This window comes from Perognathus longimembris, chromosome 21, assembly GCF_023159225.1.
Source record: "Perognathus longimembris pacificus isolate PPM17 chromosome 21, ASM2315922v1, whole genome shotgun sequence".
Classification (NCBI taxonomy): domain Eukaryota; kingdom Metazoa; phylum Chordata; class Mammalia; order Rodentia; family Heteromyidae; genus Perognathus; species Perognathus longimembris.
The window spans coordinates 33,479,224-33,496,858 of record NC_063181.1 but is presented as its reverse complement, the minus strand read 5'-3'; the positions used below and the strand labels follow the sequence as shown (position 1 = coordinate 33,496,858).

The 17,635-nt window shown below is 38.0% G+C and overlaps 1 protein-coding gene across 3 annotated transcripts in view; it reads right to left on the bottom strand.

Annotated features, from left to right (window-relative positions):
- Window positions 1-17,635, bottom strand: part of Nsd3 (nuclear receptor binding SET domain protein 3) — a 120,455-nt gene that overhangs the window by 20,560 nt on the left and 82,260 nt on the right. For 2 of the 3 annotated variants that reach the window (XM_048330279.1, XM_048330280.1), the window contains exons 13-16: window positions 10,597-10,794; window positions 9,702-9,875; window positions 6,694-6,840; window positions 3,255-3,411 (exon numbers count right to left, since the gene is read on the bottom strand). In XM_048330279.1, the coding sequence (XP_048186236.1) occupies window positions 3,255-3,411; window positions 6,694-6,840; window positions 9,702-9,875; window positions 10,597-10,794 (676 nt within the window). The remainder of the gene's footprint in view (window positions 1-3,254; window positions 3,412-6,693; window positions 6,841-9,701; window positions 9,876-10,596; window positions 10,795-17,635) is intronic. The other variant, XM_048330281.1, reaches the window with a different exon arrangement.

Here is a 17,635-nt window from a genome sequence, read left to right as displayed (position 1 = left end):
ATGGTAGAGATCAGGAGGATTACAGTTTGAGGCCAGCTCAGGTCAAAAGTTTAAAAGCTGCCATCTCAACAGAAAAACGGTGCATGCCTGGCTGTAGTAGGAAATGTAAATACTAAGGCAGTAGTCTTATTGCCTGAGCAATACGCAAGACACTTTCTCAAAAATAAAAAAAGAAAATAGGCTGGAGGTGGTTCCCTTTGAGCTCCTGCTTGGGAACCCAAAATAAGTAAGTTTAAAAAAAGCATCAAGGTTGGGGCTGGGGATATGGCCTAGTGGCAAGAGTGCTTGCCTCATATACATGAGGCCCTGGGTTCAATTCCCCAGCACCACATATATAGAAAAAAGCTGAAGTGGAGCTGTGGCTCAAGAGGTAGAGTGCAAGCCTTGAGCAAAAAGAAGCCAGGGACAGTGCTCAGACCCTGAGTCCACGCTCCAGGACTGGCAACAAAAACAGAAACAAATAATAATAATAATAAAAAAAAGCATCAAGCAAATAAGTAAAAAACCAGATGCACAAACAAGTAACAGAAAAGCAAAAATATTACCTTTTGTCATCTTATCTTTGATAATATTAACATTATATGTATTTTTCAAGTATTAAAATGCACTGTTCCCAGATCACAGTTGGTGTACACCTGAAATTCCAGCTATGCTGGAGGCTGAGGCAGGAGTATCCCTTGAGCCTGGGAGTTTGAGATAAGCCTGGGCAACATACAGCAAGATTCTATTTTACCCCTTGCCCCAAGATTGTATAAACTTACAGAAGCACACTACTTATGTTTAACACCCTTTAAAAACAAAACTGTATGTCATAGATCTAGTCTCATGTACACATCAAAGATACATTGCACTGCATAAATCTCTGATTGATCTCCTCATCATTTTACTGCATTGCTCCACTCTAATTTATGTGATCAATTGTCTATTAATTGAGCATTTATGGTATTTCAATTTTTTGCAGTTGGAAACAATAACAAAATGAGTGCACCAATAGACATTTTTGCCTGCTTGTTCTATTGTGTTGTTTGTTTTGCTGTACTGAGATAGGGGTCTACGTAGCCCAGGTTGGCCTTGAACAGAAAATCTTCCTGTCTCAGTATCCCAAATGCTGGTGTTGCAGGTATGCACCACCACGCTTAGATCATTCCATACTCTAAAAAAATTCCTTTAAGTAGAAATGCTGTAGCTATGATTTTAACATGTGATTCCAGACTACCCTCCGACTGTTCCTTTCTTTATGCCTTCACTGCTGATAAATCAAACCTTTAAATTGTTGTCAATCTATTAACTGAACACATAACTGTTTTATGGTGTATTATTTTTTAGTGAGGCTAGGCATTTTTTTTTTTTCTGGGATTATTCCCTATTTGCTACTATTTTGCAAACTGATTCTGTTCTCTGCCTTAGGGAGAAAAATTCTTTTTGGTCAGTTCTAGGGTTTGAACTCAGGGCCTGGGCTCAAGTTTAGCATTCTATCACTTGGAGCCACAGCTCCACTTCCAGTTTTCTGGTGGTTTTTGGAAATAAACGTCCCATAGACTTATTGTGTCCGGCTGGCTTTGATCTATGATCTATAAGTAGCTAGGATTACAGGTGTGAGCCACCAGTGCTTGGCCTCTTCGCTGTTTTTTGGGGTCTTTATTTGCCAGCTCTGGGCTTGAGCACTGTCCCTGGCTTCTTTTTGCTCAAGGCTAGCACTCTGCCACTTGAGCCACAGCGCCACTTCTGGCCGTTTTCTATATATGTGGTGCTGGAGAATTGAACCCAGGGCTTCATGTGTAAGAGGCAAGCACTCTTGCCACTAGGCCATATTCCCAGCCCCCTCTTCGCTGTTTTTATAAAATAAAGTACTTGTCATTTTCCAATGAATGTGGGGGAGCAAATACTTTCCCTTGGTTTGATATTTGCCTTTTAAAATTTTACATTTATTTCTACATGTATAAATTGATGTACTTTTAAGCTATGATTTTTTTTAAATTAGGATGTGGTCATTTCTTGTCATGTTAAAAGAAAAAGGGAATTCTTTCTCAACTTCATATTCCTGATCTAGCTAAAAACTAAGTTTTTATTTGTTATACACTACTGGAGATTTATCTACGGCACTCCATTCTGTGAAGCAAGTGATCTATCCACACTGTTGAATCCCTAACCCTTGATTTTCTGAGGCAGGAGGGAGCTCTCACTCTGCACCTTAGGCTGGCCTCAAACTTGTAATCCTCCAGCCTCTATCTTGCAAGGGCTAGACCTACAGCAGGTGTGGTGGTATGTACTGTGATCCCAGCTACATGGAAAGACAATGGTAGGAAGATGGAAATTCAGACTAATTAGGTGCAAAAACATAAGAAAAGCAACTAAAAGCAAAAAAAGGACTGGAGGTTTGACTCAGTAGGAGTGTGTCTACCTAACATGAATAGGCCCCTAGTTCAAATCCCAATATTGTAAAAAAAAAAAAAAAAAAATCAGAACTAAAGGCTTTTCCTGGAATAATTCTCTCTTTAAATTATAAAAGCTCTTTTTATAAACACATCTTAGGGCTTCTAGAAATTAGAACAAAATGGGCCAGATTCAGGACCAGAGAGAGCTATTTTGGCCTGGATATAAACTAAATCTTATTAGATATCAATATAAATCTAATTAAGACACAAAGAAAATACTGCCTCTACCGTCCAATCAAGACTTCTTACTATAAAACCTAGTAGTATGTTATTTATTAGGATAAAAATAACTTTCATTTGGGCACTGGTGGTTCATACCTGTAATCTTAGCTACTCAGGAGGCTGAGATCTGAGGATTGCAGTTCGAAGCCAGCATGGGCAGGAAAGTCTGTGTGCCTCTTAGCCCCAATAACCACCAGAAAACTGGAAGTGGCACTGTGGCTCAATGTGGCAGAGTCCTAGCCTGAGCAAAAGAAGTCAGGGACAGTGCCTAGGTCCAGAGTTCAAGCCCCATGACTGACAAAAACAAACAAACAACAACAACAAACCCCCCTTTCAGAACCTAAAAAACAAATATCTAGAAATTAGTTCCAAGGAAAAAGAAAGTCCAACAACGTACAACACAAATACCTAGAAACTAGTTCCAAGGAAAAAGAAAGTCCAACAACGTAACTCTCCCAATGCTATAAAACCCAGAATGAAAACCTATTTCTTTCCTATTTTAAGGAGACAGGTTTTGGTTGGTCTGCCTGTATTCTGCATTCATTATGAATCCAATCTGAAAAACAATTACTTCCTCTTTGTCCTTTGAAAACTTGCCTGTAATTTCCCAATTTGACCCAAACAATCTGCTTGTAACGGAGTTTCTTGCCAGCTTTACAGTCATTGCAATTCCAGCAGCCTTCTGGCATGTCTATGCTTAGGCATTCTGGGTGGAAGGAAGCCGGGCATGATTCGCAGCAGAGCAATCTTCCACCTTGAAATAAATAAGACAGTCTTAATAACTGAGAGGAAAAAGAAAAAGGAGAACATTATCTCTGAAGTGCATTTGATTTAAGTTGGAGGACAAGAACAAAGGGACTAAGTCACATCTATAGGATGGATTAAAATAGAAAATAGAAAAGAAATGAAAATATTTAGAGACTTTTTAGGATTTTTTTTTAGGATGTCAATGCTAGAAACTTAGAGCTTTTGAATAGCACCAAAAGCATTATTGTACTCTTTACTCTTCTAAAATATGCACTATTGAAGCACCAGTTTAACATGAAGCTAATACTCTTAAATTATCATAAATTTTTAGACTGAGTAGATATGAGGATTCAGTTAAAAAATAAACAATTTTCTTTTGTGTTTCTGTGCTAAAAAATGGACATCTTTATATTTTAATCCAGTGCCACAATTAACTAAATCCCTTTATAATAAAATTAGAAAGCTCTGTTAACAAGAATGGAAATGGGCAGTGGGCTGAGTGGTATTTTTTCCTTCCCACAAGAGGATATAAAAAAAGAACACTGAGAACACAGATTCTCTAATTGGTGATTGAGTATCATTATGTTTTCAGTGATGACAGAAAGTCAAACACTATATAGCAGTGGTTTAGAACTTTTTCATTATCAAGGATCCTTTTTCTCTTTTGCATGGACCCACATTTGCAAATATTGTATCAACCAAAAATAAGTATGTACTTCAACAGTAACAATTTCTCCTATTTTAATAACTAAGGAAAGAATATAGCTGCCGAAGACCCAGTCCTAATAATCAAGCATCACATTAAACGATTCAAATGATAGCCAACTATAAAGAAATTCATGTTGCCTTATTTTGTACAAATGTGTGATTCTGTTAGCTAAAAGTTTAGATACTATGTTTATATAAGTCTTCTCTGACTTAATCTTGAGAACCACTGCTTTATAGCATGAAACTAAGTAATTACCAGTGTAGAATGAAGTTCCACATTCAGGACATCCCTCTAAGTCTCCTTTTAAAACTCTCTCCTTTGAAATACATAAAATGATTTCTGGATTGGTACTAAATAGGTATGGCAAAAGTGGGATTTTAAATGCAAAAAATTCATTTTTTGAGGGTTTTAAGCATTTCTAATATTTCAACAAGTAACAAAAAAGGGTGATTAACCTCTGATGATAAATATAAGACATTTACTGAAAAAACAAATCCTTATTTCCTTTGGAAATTTACCTCTACAACCTCTGAATATACTGAAATTTAAAGTCTCACGAGCAAAATGTTAAGAGCCTTTATGTGACTTGATCAAATGATATGCTTTTGAGAGTTTGCAATCTACTTTCAAAAAAATCTTGTCTTCCTAAGACTTTCAAGCTTCTGATTAACATGAAAACAAAAATCTATATACAGCCAGAGATGATTTAAATTTCTGTATTTCCTCTGTTCAAAAGCTTTTCCTTCAATCATCAGGATCCCCCCCCATGCCCCCCGCCATTTAACTGATGATCTCAAAATGGACTGATTGGCTCAATTCTCCAGCCCAGAGATTACCTGCTTGAATGCTTCTGAGGTAGATAGAATATTCTGTAAATTTAAAGCAAAATGAAATGACTCATTTGCCTTTTGGGGAGGAATGACTGTTGGAATTGGCCTTGCAAACAATTTTTGAGATTATCAGTACTGACATGGAACTCAGGCTGGTCATTTCTAATGATTATTGTAAAGTCCTAAATGTTGAGTCTTCTTTCAGAGGAAATACAGAGCCAGAATCAACAGTGAAAATCATCATGATAAAGATGTTAAAAACACAAAGGAAAACAGAAAAAAAAAAAAACACAAATAGTCTACCTTGGTGCTATGCAAGAAAACAGCTTTAGGATGCAAGAGAAGTAATATATGTTTCAAGCTAAGCAGAGGGCTCAAAATAATCTCAATTCATGGCAAGGTTAAGACTGAAGGCTGAAAACAAAGCAACAACTGATTCGAACTAAAAAGGTACCAGCTGGAAAATAGAGCATTTCCTAAAATATCTACAATAGACTAACTTTACTGCATTATGAAGTCAGATCTATGCCCATCTTTGTTTTGGAAGGTAGTATCACCAATAAGGTTATTATAATCTGACCTCACAGAAAACAAACAAAAGAAATAACACTTTCTAATACATATCAAATCCTAATCAACTTGTTTATACTTTCTTTTAATCATGAGTGGCACTTTAGATATCTGACAAAGAGCAAGATACCACAAACAAGCAGCACAAAGATAAAGAAAGAGGAGGGGAGAGAGGGAGAGAGAAAGGAAGGTAGGAAGGGATGAAGGGAGGGAGGGAGGAAGGGAGGGAGGAAGGGAGGGAGGGAGGAAGGGAGGAAGAAAAGGAGGGAGGGAGGAAGAAAGGGAGGGAAGGGGGAAGGAAGGAAAGAAAGAACAAATCATTTCATGTATACTTAGTATACATACATGGTACATATCAGGCATGCATGAATTGTTATTAACAGATTCCATATCTGGCCTCCAGGTCCAAGCCCTTTACCTTCCAAGCTCAACTTTTTTCCTCTAGGATATTAACTCCCCAAACAATATATTATTGCCAAATCAATATTTCTCTTGATTGTAAGTAGGCTATGGAATACTAAACACAGATGTTTTCTCCTATCAATGAGATCCACTGGAAGAATATAAACATGCATTCATTTAATTCTTGATTTCCTATGGGTCATCTACCAGCAATTCGGCTGGGCTGCCTTCTAACATCCAGTATTTAGAGAACCTTCCTTGCTCACTTTCCTACCATTGTCTTCTAAGGGAATGGCAGCAATTTTCATAGCATTTTAACAAATATTTAAGAAACAAAATGTTAGAATGCATTCTAAAATAAAACTTTTAAGTGTATCTTGGTTTCCTTCTTTTAAAAACCTATCTTGTTATTTAGCTGACGGTAATAGATCATATTATGTCACTTCTATTCTAACATAAATGTTAGTTCTAGATCAGACAGAAGAGAAAGAGCCTTAAATGTTGGACAAAATCCTACTCTTGCTACTCTAATAACCTATATATTTGGAATGTGTGAAAAGTATCTCAAGGAGAAGTGAAAAATGTGATAACAGAATTATTTTAAGCCCTTTAAAAAAATTTTGCAGCCGTATGAAGACACAGTCACAACCACCAAGGCAGAATTTACCAAAAGCAACAGATGGTGCTTGACAGGCATACATTTCCCCCCTTCATTTAAAGAGAAAAAAAAATAGGAAATGCAAAAATAAAACAAGAGATAAACTATTGTGATTATTACCTTTCTCACATTTCTTTTTGGAAGCTGACGAAGAAGGAATCATAGGTAATTTCATCAACTCAGCACGATTTGATTCATTCAGAAGGTAGTGGGACTTATAGGCATATGAACTGAACATGGGGTCTGAATGGTCCTGAACTATCAGCCCTATACGAAACAAACAGAAAGAGATGAGCTGCAATGAAACTACCCATGATTCCAAGAGGTAAGAAACAAACCAACACCTATTATGCAGCTGGGCTTGAAAGCTGGGTGTGGAGAGTGGACATGAACAAAAAAGAAGACCTAACAGAAAGCTTGCTTCAGTTACTAAAAGGAGTATGAGTTATTTAATGCCTTATCGCTATACAGAAACAAACCTCTACTTTACAGAAGAAAACCCCGAATAATTTGAAAACATGCACAGCATTTGACATATACCAAAACCCTGGAAGATTGCTAAAAATTCAAGAAGGAAAACAAAACTATGTTCCTTAACATTTAGAAGTACTATGATGACCATCCAAAGAACAAAACAAGGTATCACTTCATTAGTTAGAAGTACAATCAATCACATCATAAAACTCTGACCTATTTCAGAATATACAATAAGACTCAAAGGCAGAACTGAGTCTCTGAGTCTCCTATCTCCACTCACATCTTGTGAAACACTCAAATAAATTCTACCATTCTCTGTCAAATAATGAAACTATCAATACAATATACGATTTTAGCTGGGCACCTGTAATCCCATCTACTTAGAAGGCTGAGATCTGAGGATCAAGGTTCAAAGCCAGTTGGGGCAAGTAAATTCATAAGACTATCTCCAATGAACCACTAAAAAGCTGGAAGTGAAGCTGTGGTTCAAATGGAATATAGCATTAGCCTTGGGCAATAAAGCTCAAAGACAGTGCCCCGGTACTGAGTTCAAGCCCCAGGGGGAAAAAAAAGAGAGAAAAGAAAAGAAAGTTGTTGTGACAATGTAAGGGTTTATAGAAGCAGTAGTTTACACCAGTACAGGATCTACCATCCAGCTTCCTGTTTGAAGGAAAACACACTATCTGCTGTAATCACCCATAATTCTTCCTTTTCCATCTCTTCTTACTGACTGCAAGCCAGTCCTGAGTCCAGGAAACTGTGAGACCACAGAATACTTCTCTATCTTGGTTACTAGTTAGTTTATAGCAATCTAGGTCTTTACAACACAAATCACAACAGTAATGTCATTTAGAGGTCATGTTGAAAGGAGAGAGGAGTTACCATTTACTTTTTCCTGTGGGTATTACCTTCCAGATGCTGCCACCTACTAAGATGGAATCAAGGAATGCCTCTGAACCAGATGTTAGGAAAGGAACTTGACAGTGCTAATTACCTAAGAATCTTCTAAGAAGAGTTATGTAATGTCCAAATTTCATACAGTTAACAGGAGACAGTGTAGTATGTATTTAAAATGTAGGCTCTGAGCCATGTTCTGGTGGCTCATGCCTGTAATCTTAACTATTCAGGACACTGAGATGTGAAGATGGAAGTTCAAAGCCAGGCCAGGCAGGAAAGTCTGTGAGACTCCAACTAATCACTAATAAGCCATAAGTGAAGCTGTAGCTCAATGGTAGAGTACCAGCTTTGGGCAGAAAGTTAAGGGACAGCCTAGGCTATGTTCAAGCCCCAGTACATAAGCACACCAGGCTGGGTTCAAGACCCTGTACACACACACACACACAGACGCGCCCACACATATACATTCAAAGTAACTTAAGATTTTTCATACTATCAAAATTTTATTTAAAAAGCTTTCTTTTTAATATAAGTAATTACTACATGCTGGTAGTCATGGCTGGAGCTCATGAGTTCACAATTATTCTAGGCAACATAGCAGGATTTCATCTTTAATTCAAAATTGTAGAAAATATTTTATAGTACTATTAAAGCAAAAACAAAAAAATGTTTTTATCTTCAGTACAGTTTAAATAAAATCTAACAGGCTTAACAGGCCTTAGAGTCCCTGAGGTAAGTACAGAAAACTTAGCATTTTTATTAAAAACAACAGAAATAGTATTTGAGGATATTAGTTGATTTCCAAATACTCACTAAATTTTTTGAAAAGTTTCATTATAATACAACCAAGACGAATCTGGATGCTGTGTATCATAGTTAAAGAAGCTTTGCTTGCTTGCAGTTTGATCCCAGAACCACCCCCACCCCAAGAAAAAGGTATAAAAAGGTTTTTTTATTCAAGCTTGCTAACCCTCTCCAGGGACATAGTGTTTTCAGCTGATCAATCTCTGATCAATCTCTTGGCATACTTAAGTGTCCATAGCTAGAGCAAGTAAAAAAAGTATTTGCTCCTGACTCTTGAGTAAGTCACTGTATGTTTTCTTAGCTTTGTCCCATCAAGCCCTCTGAATGCTAAACCAAAACATTATAAAACATAACAATGGAAAAATAATTGTGCTAGCCTTGTCCTCCAAGTAAAACCTAGTAAGTTGAAAGTTCTAGATTAAAGAGAGGACTTCAAAACTACTTATAGAATATTAATCTTTCGATTAATAGAAATATTAAACAGAAAAACCAAGAACTTTTCTGTAATTCTAAGTTTTTTTGTTTTGTTTAATATATTAGTGGTGCTGGGGACTAACCCCAGGGCTTTGCATATGTTAGATAGGCAAACACCCTACCACTGAACTATTTTCTTAGCTCTATCTCTCTCTCTTTTTAAAGAAAATTTTAGTTTAGCTTTTGGAAAAAAATATTCTAACAATCTGGATGTCTGTATACCTGGTGGAACAAGCACCTGAGCGGCTTACATAGGAGGATCCTGAGTTTAAGGCCACACAGCAAGACCCTATCTCTAAGTGAGTGAGTGAATAAAAGGGACTTTTGGTAATGCGTACCTCTCCCAGAATAGAATTTGGCATTGGGTGATATAGGCTGTACAGAAATGGCATGAGTTCTCTCTCAATGCTAAGACTCATTCTAAAGCGGAAATATGCCAATGATTTGACAAGGAAATAAAAAGGGTTAACACTCACCTCTGGCACAAACAAAACAAAAGCCTACATTTATAGCGGCACTAGAATGATTGCCCCGTTTGGAATGGTTACTACAGATGAGAAGATAGGAGGTCACAGATACGCTTCCAGCAGCAATGCAAGCATCTCCAGAGTGATAGGCAACTGGACACCGCAAGCATCTCATCATGCGTCCTGTGTAAAGACAAGGCAAGTAGGGTTGTACTGAGCTGGACAGGCGACCTTTGGAGTTGGGCTGTTTTGGGGTCCTGTGTGACACTAATTATAATAACTGTAATATAAATTATTTTTTCTTCACCAGACTGTTTCTGTCATTCCTATGCATATGATCCTAAATAAAAGCCTACTAACCACTTAGACATTATTCAAAGAAAAAAACAGTCTGTTTCAATGCTGGAGAGATCCTGATAATCCAAAATGGTGCCTGTCTAAGAGCTTTTCAAGGGTAGTTTTCTTTCTTCTTCTTTTTTTTTGCCAGTCCTGGGGCTTGAACTCAGGGCCTGAGCACTGTCCTTGGCTTCTTTTTGCTCAAGGCCAGCACTCTACTTCTTGAGCCACAGCACCACTTCTGGCTTTTTCTGTTTATGTGGCGCTGAGGAATTGAACCCAGGCATGTTAGGCAAGCACTCTACCGCTAAGCCACATTCCCAGCTCCAGAATTTTCTTTTTTTAACTGTATATTTTTTGCCCAGGGACATTGCTATATATGCTATATTGCTGTATGGTATACTGAGCTATATCCCAGCCCCAGAATTTTCTTCTCATGGATTTGTGGTTAAGCCTGTAACTAAAGATTCGGAACAAATGCCTGACGTTGTCTATAATGTGTTTAATACACTTTTTGCCACTGAGATTCAAACAAGCTGTCTCTGTGCCCTTCTTTGGTCTGTATTACCTTTACTTGCTTTGTAGATGTCTTTCTCCATAGCACAGGCAGAGCAGCAGTGCTGGGGGCAACGGAATCCTTTAGACTCAAAGATGGCAGTAGGAAATTTGCGGACACAGGCTTCATGATAAAATTTCCCACAAGTTCCAACAGAACAACGCTTCACTTCTTTACCAGATACTTTACATGAAAAACATGGGTGTTCCCCTGAAAGATTGGTGAAGATCACCGTTAAACAAAATCTGATTAAAACATTGTTTACTTATTTATTTGTGGTATAAGGGATGGAACCCAGGGCCCTGCATGTGCTAGGCAAGTCCTCTACCATCGAGCTACAGCCACGACCCTATTTTTTTTTGGGGGGGGGGGCGGCCGGGGGGGGATTCATTATGGATTGGCATGAAACTTACTAGGTAGCCTAGGTTTGCCTTGAACTCATAACCCTCCTGCCACTGTTCTCTGACTACTTAGATTATAGGTATGTCCTTTCATGCCTCGGTACAAATTCTTTTTAGAGTTGTCCTCCAAAAAAGAAGCTCTATAATTACATATAAAACATTTGAGTGGGTTGACATATGCTTATAATAACACTTGTTTGTGAGACAGAGATGGAAGGCCAGCAATTTGAGGCCAGCCGGGGGGAGGGGGGAAGCCAGTGAGGCCTTTATCCCAGAAAATAAGTTGGGTACTGGGTGCTGGTGGCTCATACCTATAATCCTAGCTACTCAGGAGGCTGAAATCTGAGGATCATGGCTCAAAGCCAGCCTGGGCAGGAAAGACCGTAAGACTCTTAACCTCCAATTAACCAGGCTCCTACCTACAATCCTCGCTACTCAAGAGACTAAGATCTGAGGATCACAGTTAAAAGCTAGCCCAGGCAGGAAAGTGTGTGAGACTCTGTTTTGTTTTGCCAGTCCTAGGCCTTGGACTCAGGGCCTGAGCACTGTCCCTGGCTTCTTTTTGCTCAAGGCTAGCACTCTGCCACTTGAGCCACAGCGCCACTTCTGGCCTTTTGCTGGGGAATTGAACCCAGGGCTTCATGTATACGAGGCATGCACTCTTGCCACTAGGCCATATCCCCAGCCCCTGTGTGACTCTTATCTCAATTAGCCACCAAAAAGTGAAAAGCAGAGCTGTGGTACAAGTAGTAAGGCATTAGTCTTGAGCAATAAAGCTCAGAAACAGTGCCCAGGCCCTGAGTTTAAGCCTCAGGACCAGCACACAGACACACATTACATCAATACAATACATCTTGCTAATAAATTTAAAACTTTAGATAAATAAAGTCCTAGAAAAACAGATCTCATCAATATGGGCGCTAAAGTATTAAACTATAGAAAGAAATTGAAACTATAATTGGATGTAGTCCAACAAAAAAAATTTTAGGCCCAGATGGCTGCAATAGTGAATGTGCCAAACATTTAAAGGGGAAAAATTATGCCATTATAATAGAAACAAAATAAAATGAAAAACAAAACAAAACACAAAAAAAAGGAAACAAGTACAAGAAAGCAGATGTGGGAAACAAGCACCAAAAATGGCTAAGGAAAAAAATGACTAAGTATTATATTTTGTACTTTAGAGTTCACATATGTAGAAAATACATACAACATATTTAAGCAAAGCTAACTTAGTAAGACTTACAAAAAAGTATCAATCAATACAGAAAGAAACCAAAGCTGCCTAAAAGAAATGGGCAAAGAATATGAACAAGAAATTTACAAAAAATAGAAAGACAGTCAAAACATTAAAAAAAAGTTTCTTCATGAGTAGTCAGATAAATGTAAACTGAAACCAAGTTATGAAACAGAAAGAATAGTTGGATAATACCAATTGTTGATTAGAGCATAGGAAAAATACTCTCACGCATAATGGGTAGGAATTAATGTTGGAAAGAACTATCCTAGGAGACAACAAGGCAATATTTATTTATTGAGATAAAAGCACAATCACACCTTATAGCCTAGAAATTCTAGTTCTAGTATTTGGTGAAGACATTTACATGAATAGATGTTTACTGCAGCATTGTTTGTAACTCCAAAACTGAAAGCAGCTCATATTCCCTCCATAGGGGAAGAGAGAAATAAACAATGATATGTGTACATAATGAACACTGTGCAATAACTACATAGGATGTACTTCTTTTTGACATAAAGAGAGCTCCTACAGGAAAATGGTATGATATATTTTTGTTAAACATATACAAAATGTTACACAGACACAGAAAGATTTGCAGGATTACTGACCAAACTGATAATGATAGCTATCTCTGGTGATAGCCAGAAGTAAATAGAGGTATCGGATTTTAAAAGGCCTGGATCAAGGCCTGGGGTATAAGTCTGTGATAGAGCACATGCATACTATTAGCATTTATCAGGCCATGGAGGCCAACCCTCAATCTCTCCCCCCCCCAAAAAAAAAGAAAAAAAAAAAAGAGTGATAATCATGAAGAGACATGAGTTAGAAAAGTTAATTATGATATTTTGATAATAACATTTTTATGTACTTAGAAATAAAAATACTAGCAAGTAATAAGACTACAAAACATAAATGGACAAGAAACAAAAAAAAGCGAAAAGATACAGAAAAATGCTCAGTTGGAAAGAAAACTGCAAATTATGATAATTAGCCAAATACTTAATGGGTATTTTGATAACAGCCCTTGGAAAGTATTGAAATCTTTTGCTTTTTAAAAAATCATCCCTATAAAAATAAGAATAGTATGTACGTTCATATAAGACTACTGTCGACATATTGTCTAATATCGACATTACATTTAAAGTCCTAGGCAAATTTTCTTGGGCTTGGCCACGTGAATACTGTATATGTTCTTGATACATTGTGTATTGTATATATGTCTACCTGACCTAGGGAAGGGAAAGAAAACCAGGGTGTAAGATATCACAAGAAATATACACACTGCCCTACTATGTAACTGTACCCTTTTTGCACAACACCTTGTCAAAGAATTTGTGTTCAATTAATAAATAAATTAAATAAAAAAATAAGAATAGAAACAGGAGAAATAGTATTGGTTTTTGCTTTGCAAAACAATTAAATTACAAGATTATTCCTTGAGTTTTCAAATTACCTGAATTATAAAAATTCTTTAAAATGAGTAGTTACCTTTACAATAAAAAAGTAGTTATAACTGTGACATCTGCATATTTTTGAGGCCTTGACTTTAGAAATAAAATACAATAGGGTTTTCCTTATTATTTTTCTATAGCATATTTGTAATTCTGAATTATATCATAGCATGTATATAGAAGACAAATTTGACTAAGTAATGCATGAACCACTCTATGTAAAAATAAAGAGTGCTCTTCATATGCATGATTGTAATAGCCTATAAGTTCTAACTAGTGCAAGTGATAAACTAATAGCTGAATTGTCTAACTCCTTTGACTTATATTAGATCTCTAGCATGTGAAAGGTAAAGGTACCCACCCTTCTCACAATGAATTAGTCCTTCCTTCCTTCCTTTCTTTTTTGTTGTTGGTGGATGTGTGGTTTGAACTCAGGGCCTGGGTGCTGTCCTTGAGCTTTTATGCTCAAGGCTGATGCTCTACCACTTTGAGCCAAAGTGCCACTTCCTGTTTTCTGGTGGTTAATTGGAGATAAGTCTCACAGATTTTCCTGCCCAGGCTGGCTTTGAAGTGCAATCCCCTGATCTCAGCCTCCTGAGTATCTAGGATTACAGGTGTGAGTCACTGGCATCTGGCTTGTAATCTTAGTCCATTATCCTTCTTATTCAAAGTGGTAAAAAGGAAGTGATTTTTTCCAGAAAATATATTTGTCTTAAATAACAAAAAGTGGTAGTCTAATTAGCAAGAAGGAAAAGCAGTAAGATTATGAGTTTGAGGCTAGCATGGGTTATGTAGTATTACAGGTAAGGCGAGACCTACACAGAAAGACTCTATCTCAAAAAACAAATAAAAGTGGGTACCATGGTTCAGGCCTCAAATCCTAGCAACTCAGGAGCCTGAGATTTGAGATTCAGTTTGAAGCCAGCCTTTGCAGACAAATTCAAGAGATTCCTATTTACAATTAACCAGCAAGAAGTCAGAATAGAAGGCGTGGCTTAAGTAGTAGAGTGCCCTCTGTGAGCAAAAAAGCCAAGCCCCTGTGCTAGCAGAAAAGAACGGAAAACAAAGTGCCTGACTTCATTCTTTTGCACATATACTCATTTTTCTAGGCTCATTTGTTATAAAGATTATCTTTTTCCCAATTAGCAGTCTTTACACCTTGTCAAAAATCATTTGACCAGAACTAGAAATGTAGCTCAATTGCAGAGCTCTTGCCTAGCAAGTGTGAGAACCTGAGTTCCAACTCCAGTACTGCCATGGCCAAAAAAAATATTCTCCCCAAATCAAAAACCTTTAAAAAAAATTTAAGCTGGGCACCAGTGGCTCATGCCTGTAATCCTACTCATGAGGCTGAGATATGAGGATTGTAGTTCAAAGCCAGGTCAGGCAGAAAGTCCCTATAAAACTATTATTTCCAATTAACTACTCAAAACTCCGAAGTGGAGCTATGGCTCAAAGGGGTAGAGTGCTAGGCTTGCATACAAAAACTCAGGTACAGTGTCTAGGAGCCAAGTTCAAGCCCAACAACCAAAAAAAAAAAAATCACTTGACCATATATGCAAGGGTTTATTTGTAGGTTTTATTCTCTATTTCATTAGTATATGTCTGTTATCTTTATCAATGTTGTGATAGTTTTTTTGGGGGGGGGGGCAGTCATGGAGCTAGAACTCAGGGCTGAGCACTGTCCCTGGCTTCTTTTTGCTCAAGGCTAGCATTCTACCACCTGAGCCACACAGTACTACTTCTGGCTTTTTCCATATATGTGGTGCTGAGAAATCGAACCCAAGGCTTCATGTATATGACACAAGCACTCTACCATTAGGCCATATTCCCAGCCCTTGTTGTTTTTTTTTTTTTTTTTTTTTTTTTTTGGCCAGTCCTGGGCCTTGGACTCAGGGCCTGAGCACTGTCCCTGGCTTCTTCCCGCTCAAGGCTAGCACTCTGCCACTTGAGCCACAGCGCCGCTTCTGGCCGTTTTCTGCATATGTGGTGCTGGGGAATCGAACCTAGGGCCTCGTGTATCCGAGGCAGGCACTCTTGCCTCTAGGCTATATCCCCAGCCCCCCAGCCCTTGTTTTGATAGTTTTAAAATCAGGAAATGTAAGTTCTCCAACTCGATTCTATTTGTTTATAAAGTAAATTTTCCTCTTAAGTTTCCAATAGGGGCTGGGAATATGGCCTAGTGGTAAAGTGCTTGCCTCGTATACATGAAGCCCTGGGTTCGATTCCTCAGCACCACATAAACAGAAAAAGTTGGAAGTGGTGCTGTGGCTCAAATGGTAGAGTGTTAGCCTTGAGCAAAAAGAAGCCAGGGACAGTGTTCAGGCCCTGAGTTCAAGCCCCAGGACTGGCAAAAAAACAAGAAAATTTCCAATAGGTATGTACCAAATAAGACTCTACTTCATCTTTGTTGCCAGAATTCTATTGGCTTCTAAAGTTAGGAGATAAACTCTAGGAATATTTCAAGACTGAAAATACATATGGTCCTTCCAATTATTAGTTCAAATCAGGATTGCATATTTAAATTCTTAAAATGGTCATGCAGGTTACAAAGTACTAGAGCTTTAGGAACAGGGACTACTGGGAAATGTGCTTGCCTACCATAAATATTCAATAATGAAGTTATGGCTGGGAATGTGGCTTAGTGGTAGAGTGCTTGCCTAGCATGCATGAAGCCCTGGGTTGGATTCCTCAGTGCCACATCAACAGAAGAAGCCGGAAGTGGCACTGTGGCGCAAGTGTAGAGAGCTAGAGTGCTAGCCTTGAGCCAAAGAAGCTGAGACACAGGGCTCAGACCCTGAGTTCAAGGCCCAGGACTAGAAAAAAAAAAGTTATTTTGTAACTTATTATTTTATTTTAGCTTTTGTTTTTTTGAGACAGGATCTCCATCCATGTGAAACCCAAGCTGGCTTCAAACTTAAGATCCTTCTGCCTCAGCCTCCTGAGTACTGGAATTATGGTTGCACACCATCGTGCCTGGCTTTAGAAGTGCCTTAATTTTACAGATCTCTAACATAACAGGATCACAGGTTTTGTTAGGTACTGGTGGCTTGTGCCTATAATGCTAGCTACTCAGGAAGCTGAGATTTGAGAATCATGGTTCCAAGGCAACCTAGGAAGGAAAGTCCATGAGATTCTTAACTCTAATTAACTACCAAAAAAACATTAAAATGAACCCGAAGTAGAGCTGTGGCTCTACTGTGGTAGAGTACTAACCTCGAGCAAAAAAGCTCAGGGACAGTGCCCAAGCCCTGCTTTATGCTCCAGGACCGGCACAGACATATAAAAAAAAAAATGTATATGGAAGGCCAAGAAAACAAAATAATGTAGTCTTTCCCAGAGACTACAAGGTGGCAAACTGTTCCAAGTTTCAAATCCCACCTTCACTGGGAAATGTGCTAAATTCTAAACTCATTTTTCCTCTTTTACAAAATGGGAATAATAATGGTACATATCTCATAATATCCTCATGTTAATATCAAGGATAACACAGGGCTGGGGGTATAGCCTAGTGGCAAGAGTGCCTGCCTCGGATACACGAGGCCCTAGGTTCGATTCCCCAGCACCACATATACAGAAAACGGCCAGAAGCGGCGCTGTGGCTCAAGTGGCAGAGTGCTAGCCTTGAGCGGGAAGAAGCCAGGGACAGTGCTCAGGCCCTGAGTCCAAGGCCCAGGACTGGCCAAAAAAAAAAAAAAAAAAAAAAAGGATAACACAGTATTACCAGCACCCAGTATTTAGCAAGTGTTCAATAAAATTACTAAAGGATTTTAGGGGGCATATATTTAAATGAGAGAAGATAAAAATAAACGTTAAGAATCCAAATAGAGAAAAAGAAGGTAAAAGGTAAGAAAGTCAACATATCATATATACTTGATATCCATTTAACTTTTTTTTTCTCAACTCTTAAAACAAAAATCCCTTCAAACAACAAAATCAAAATCCTACACACAAACACA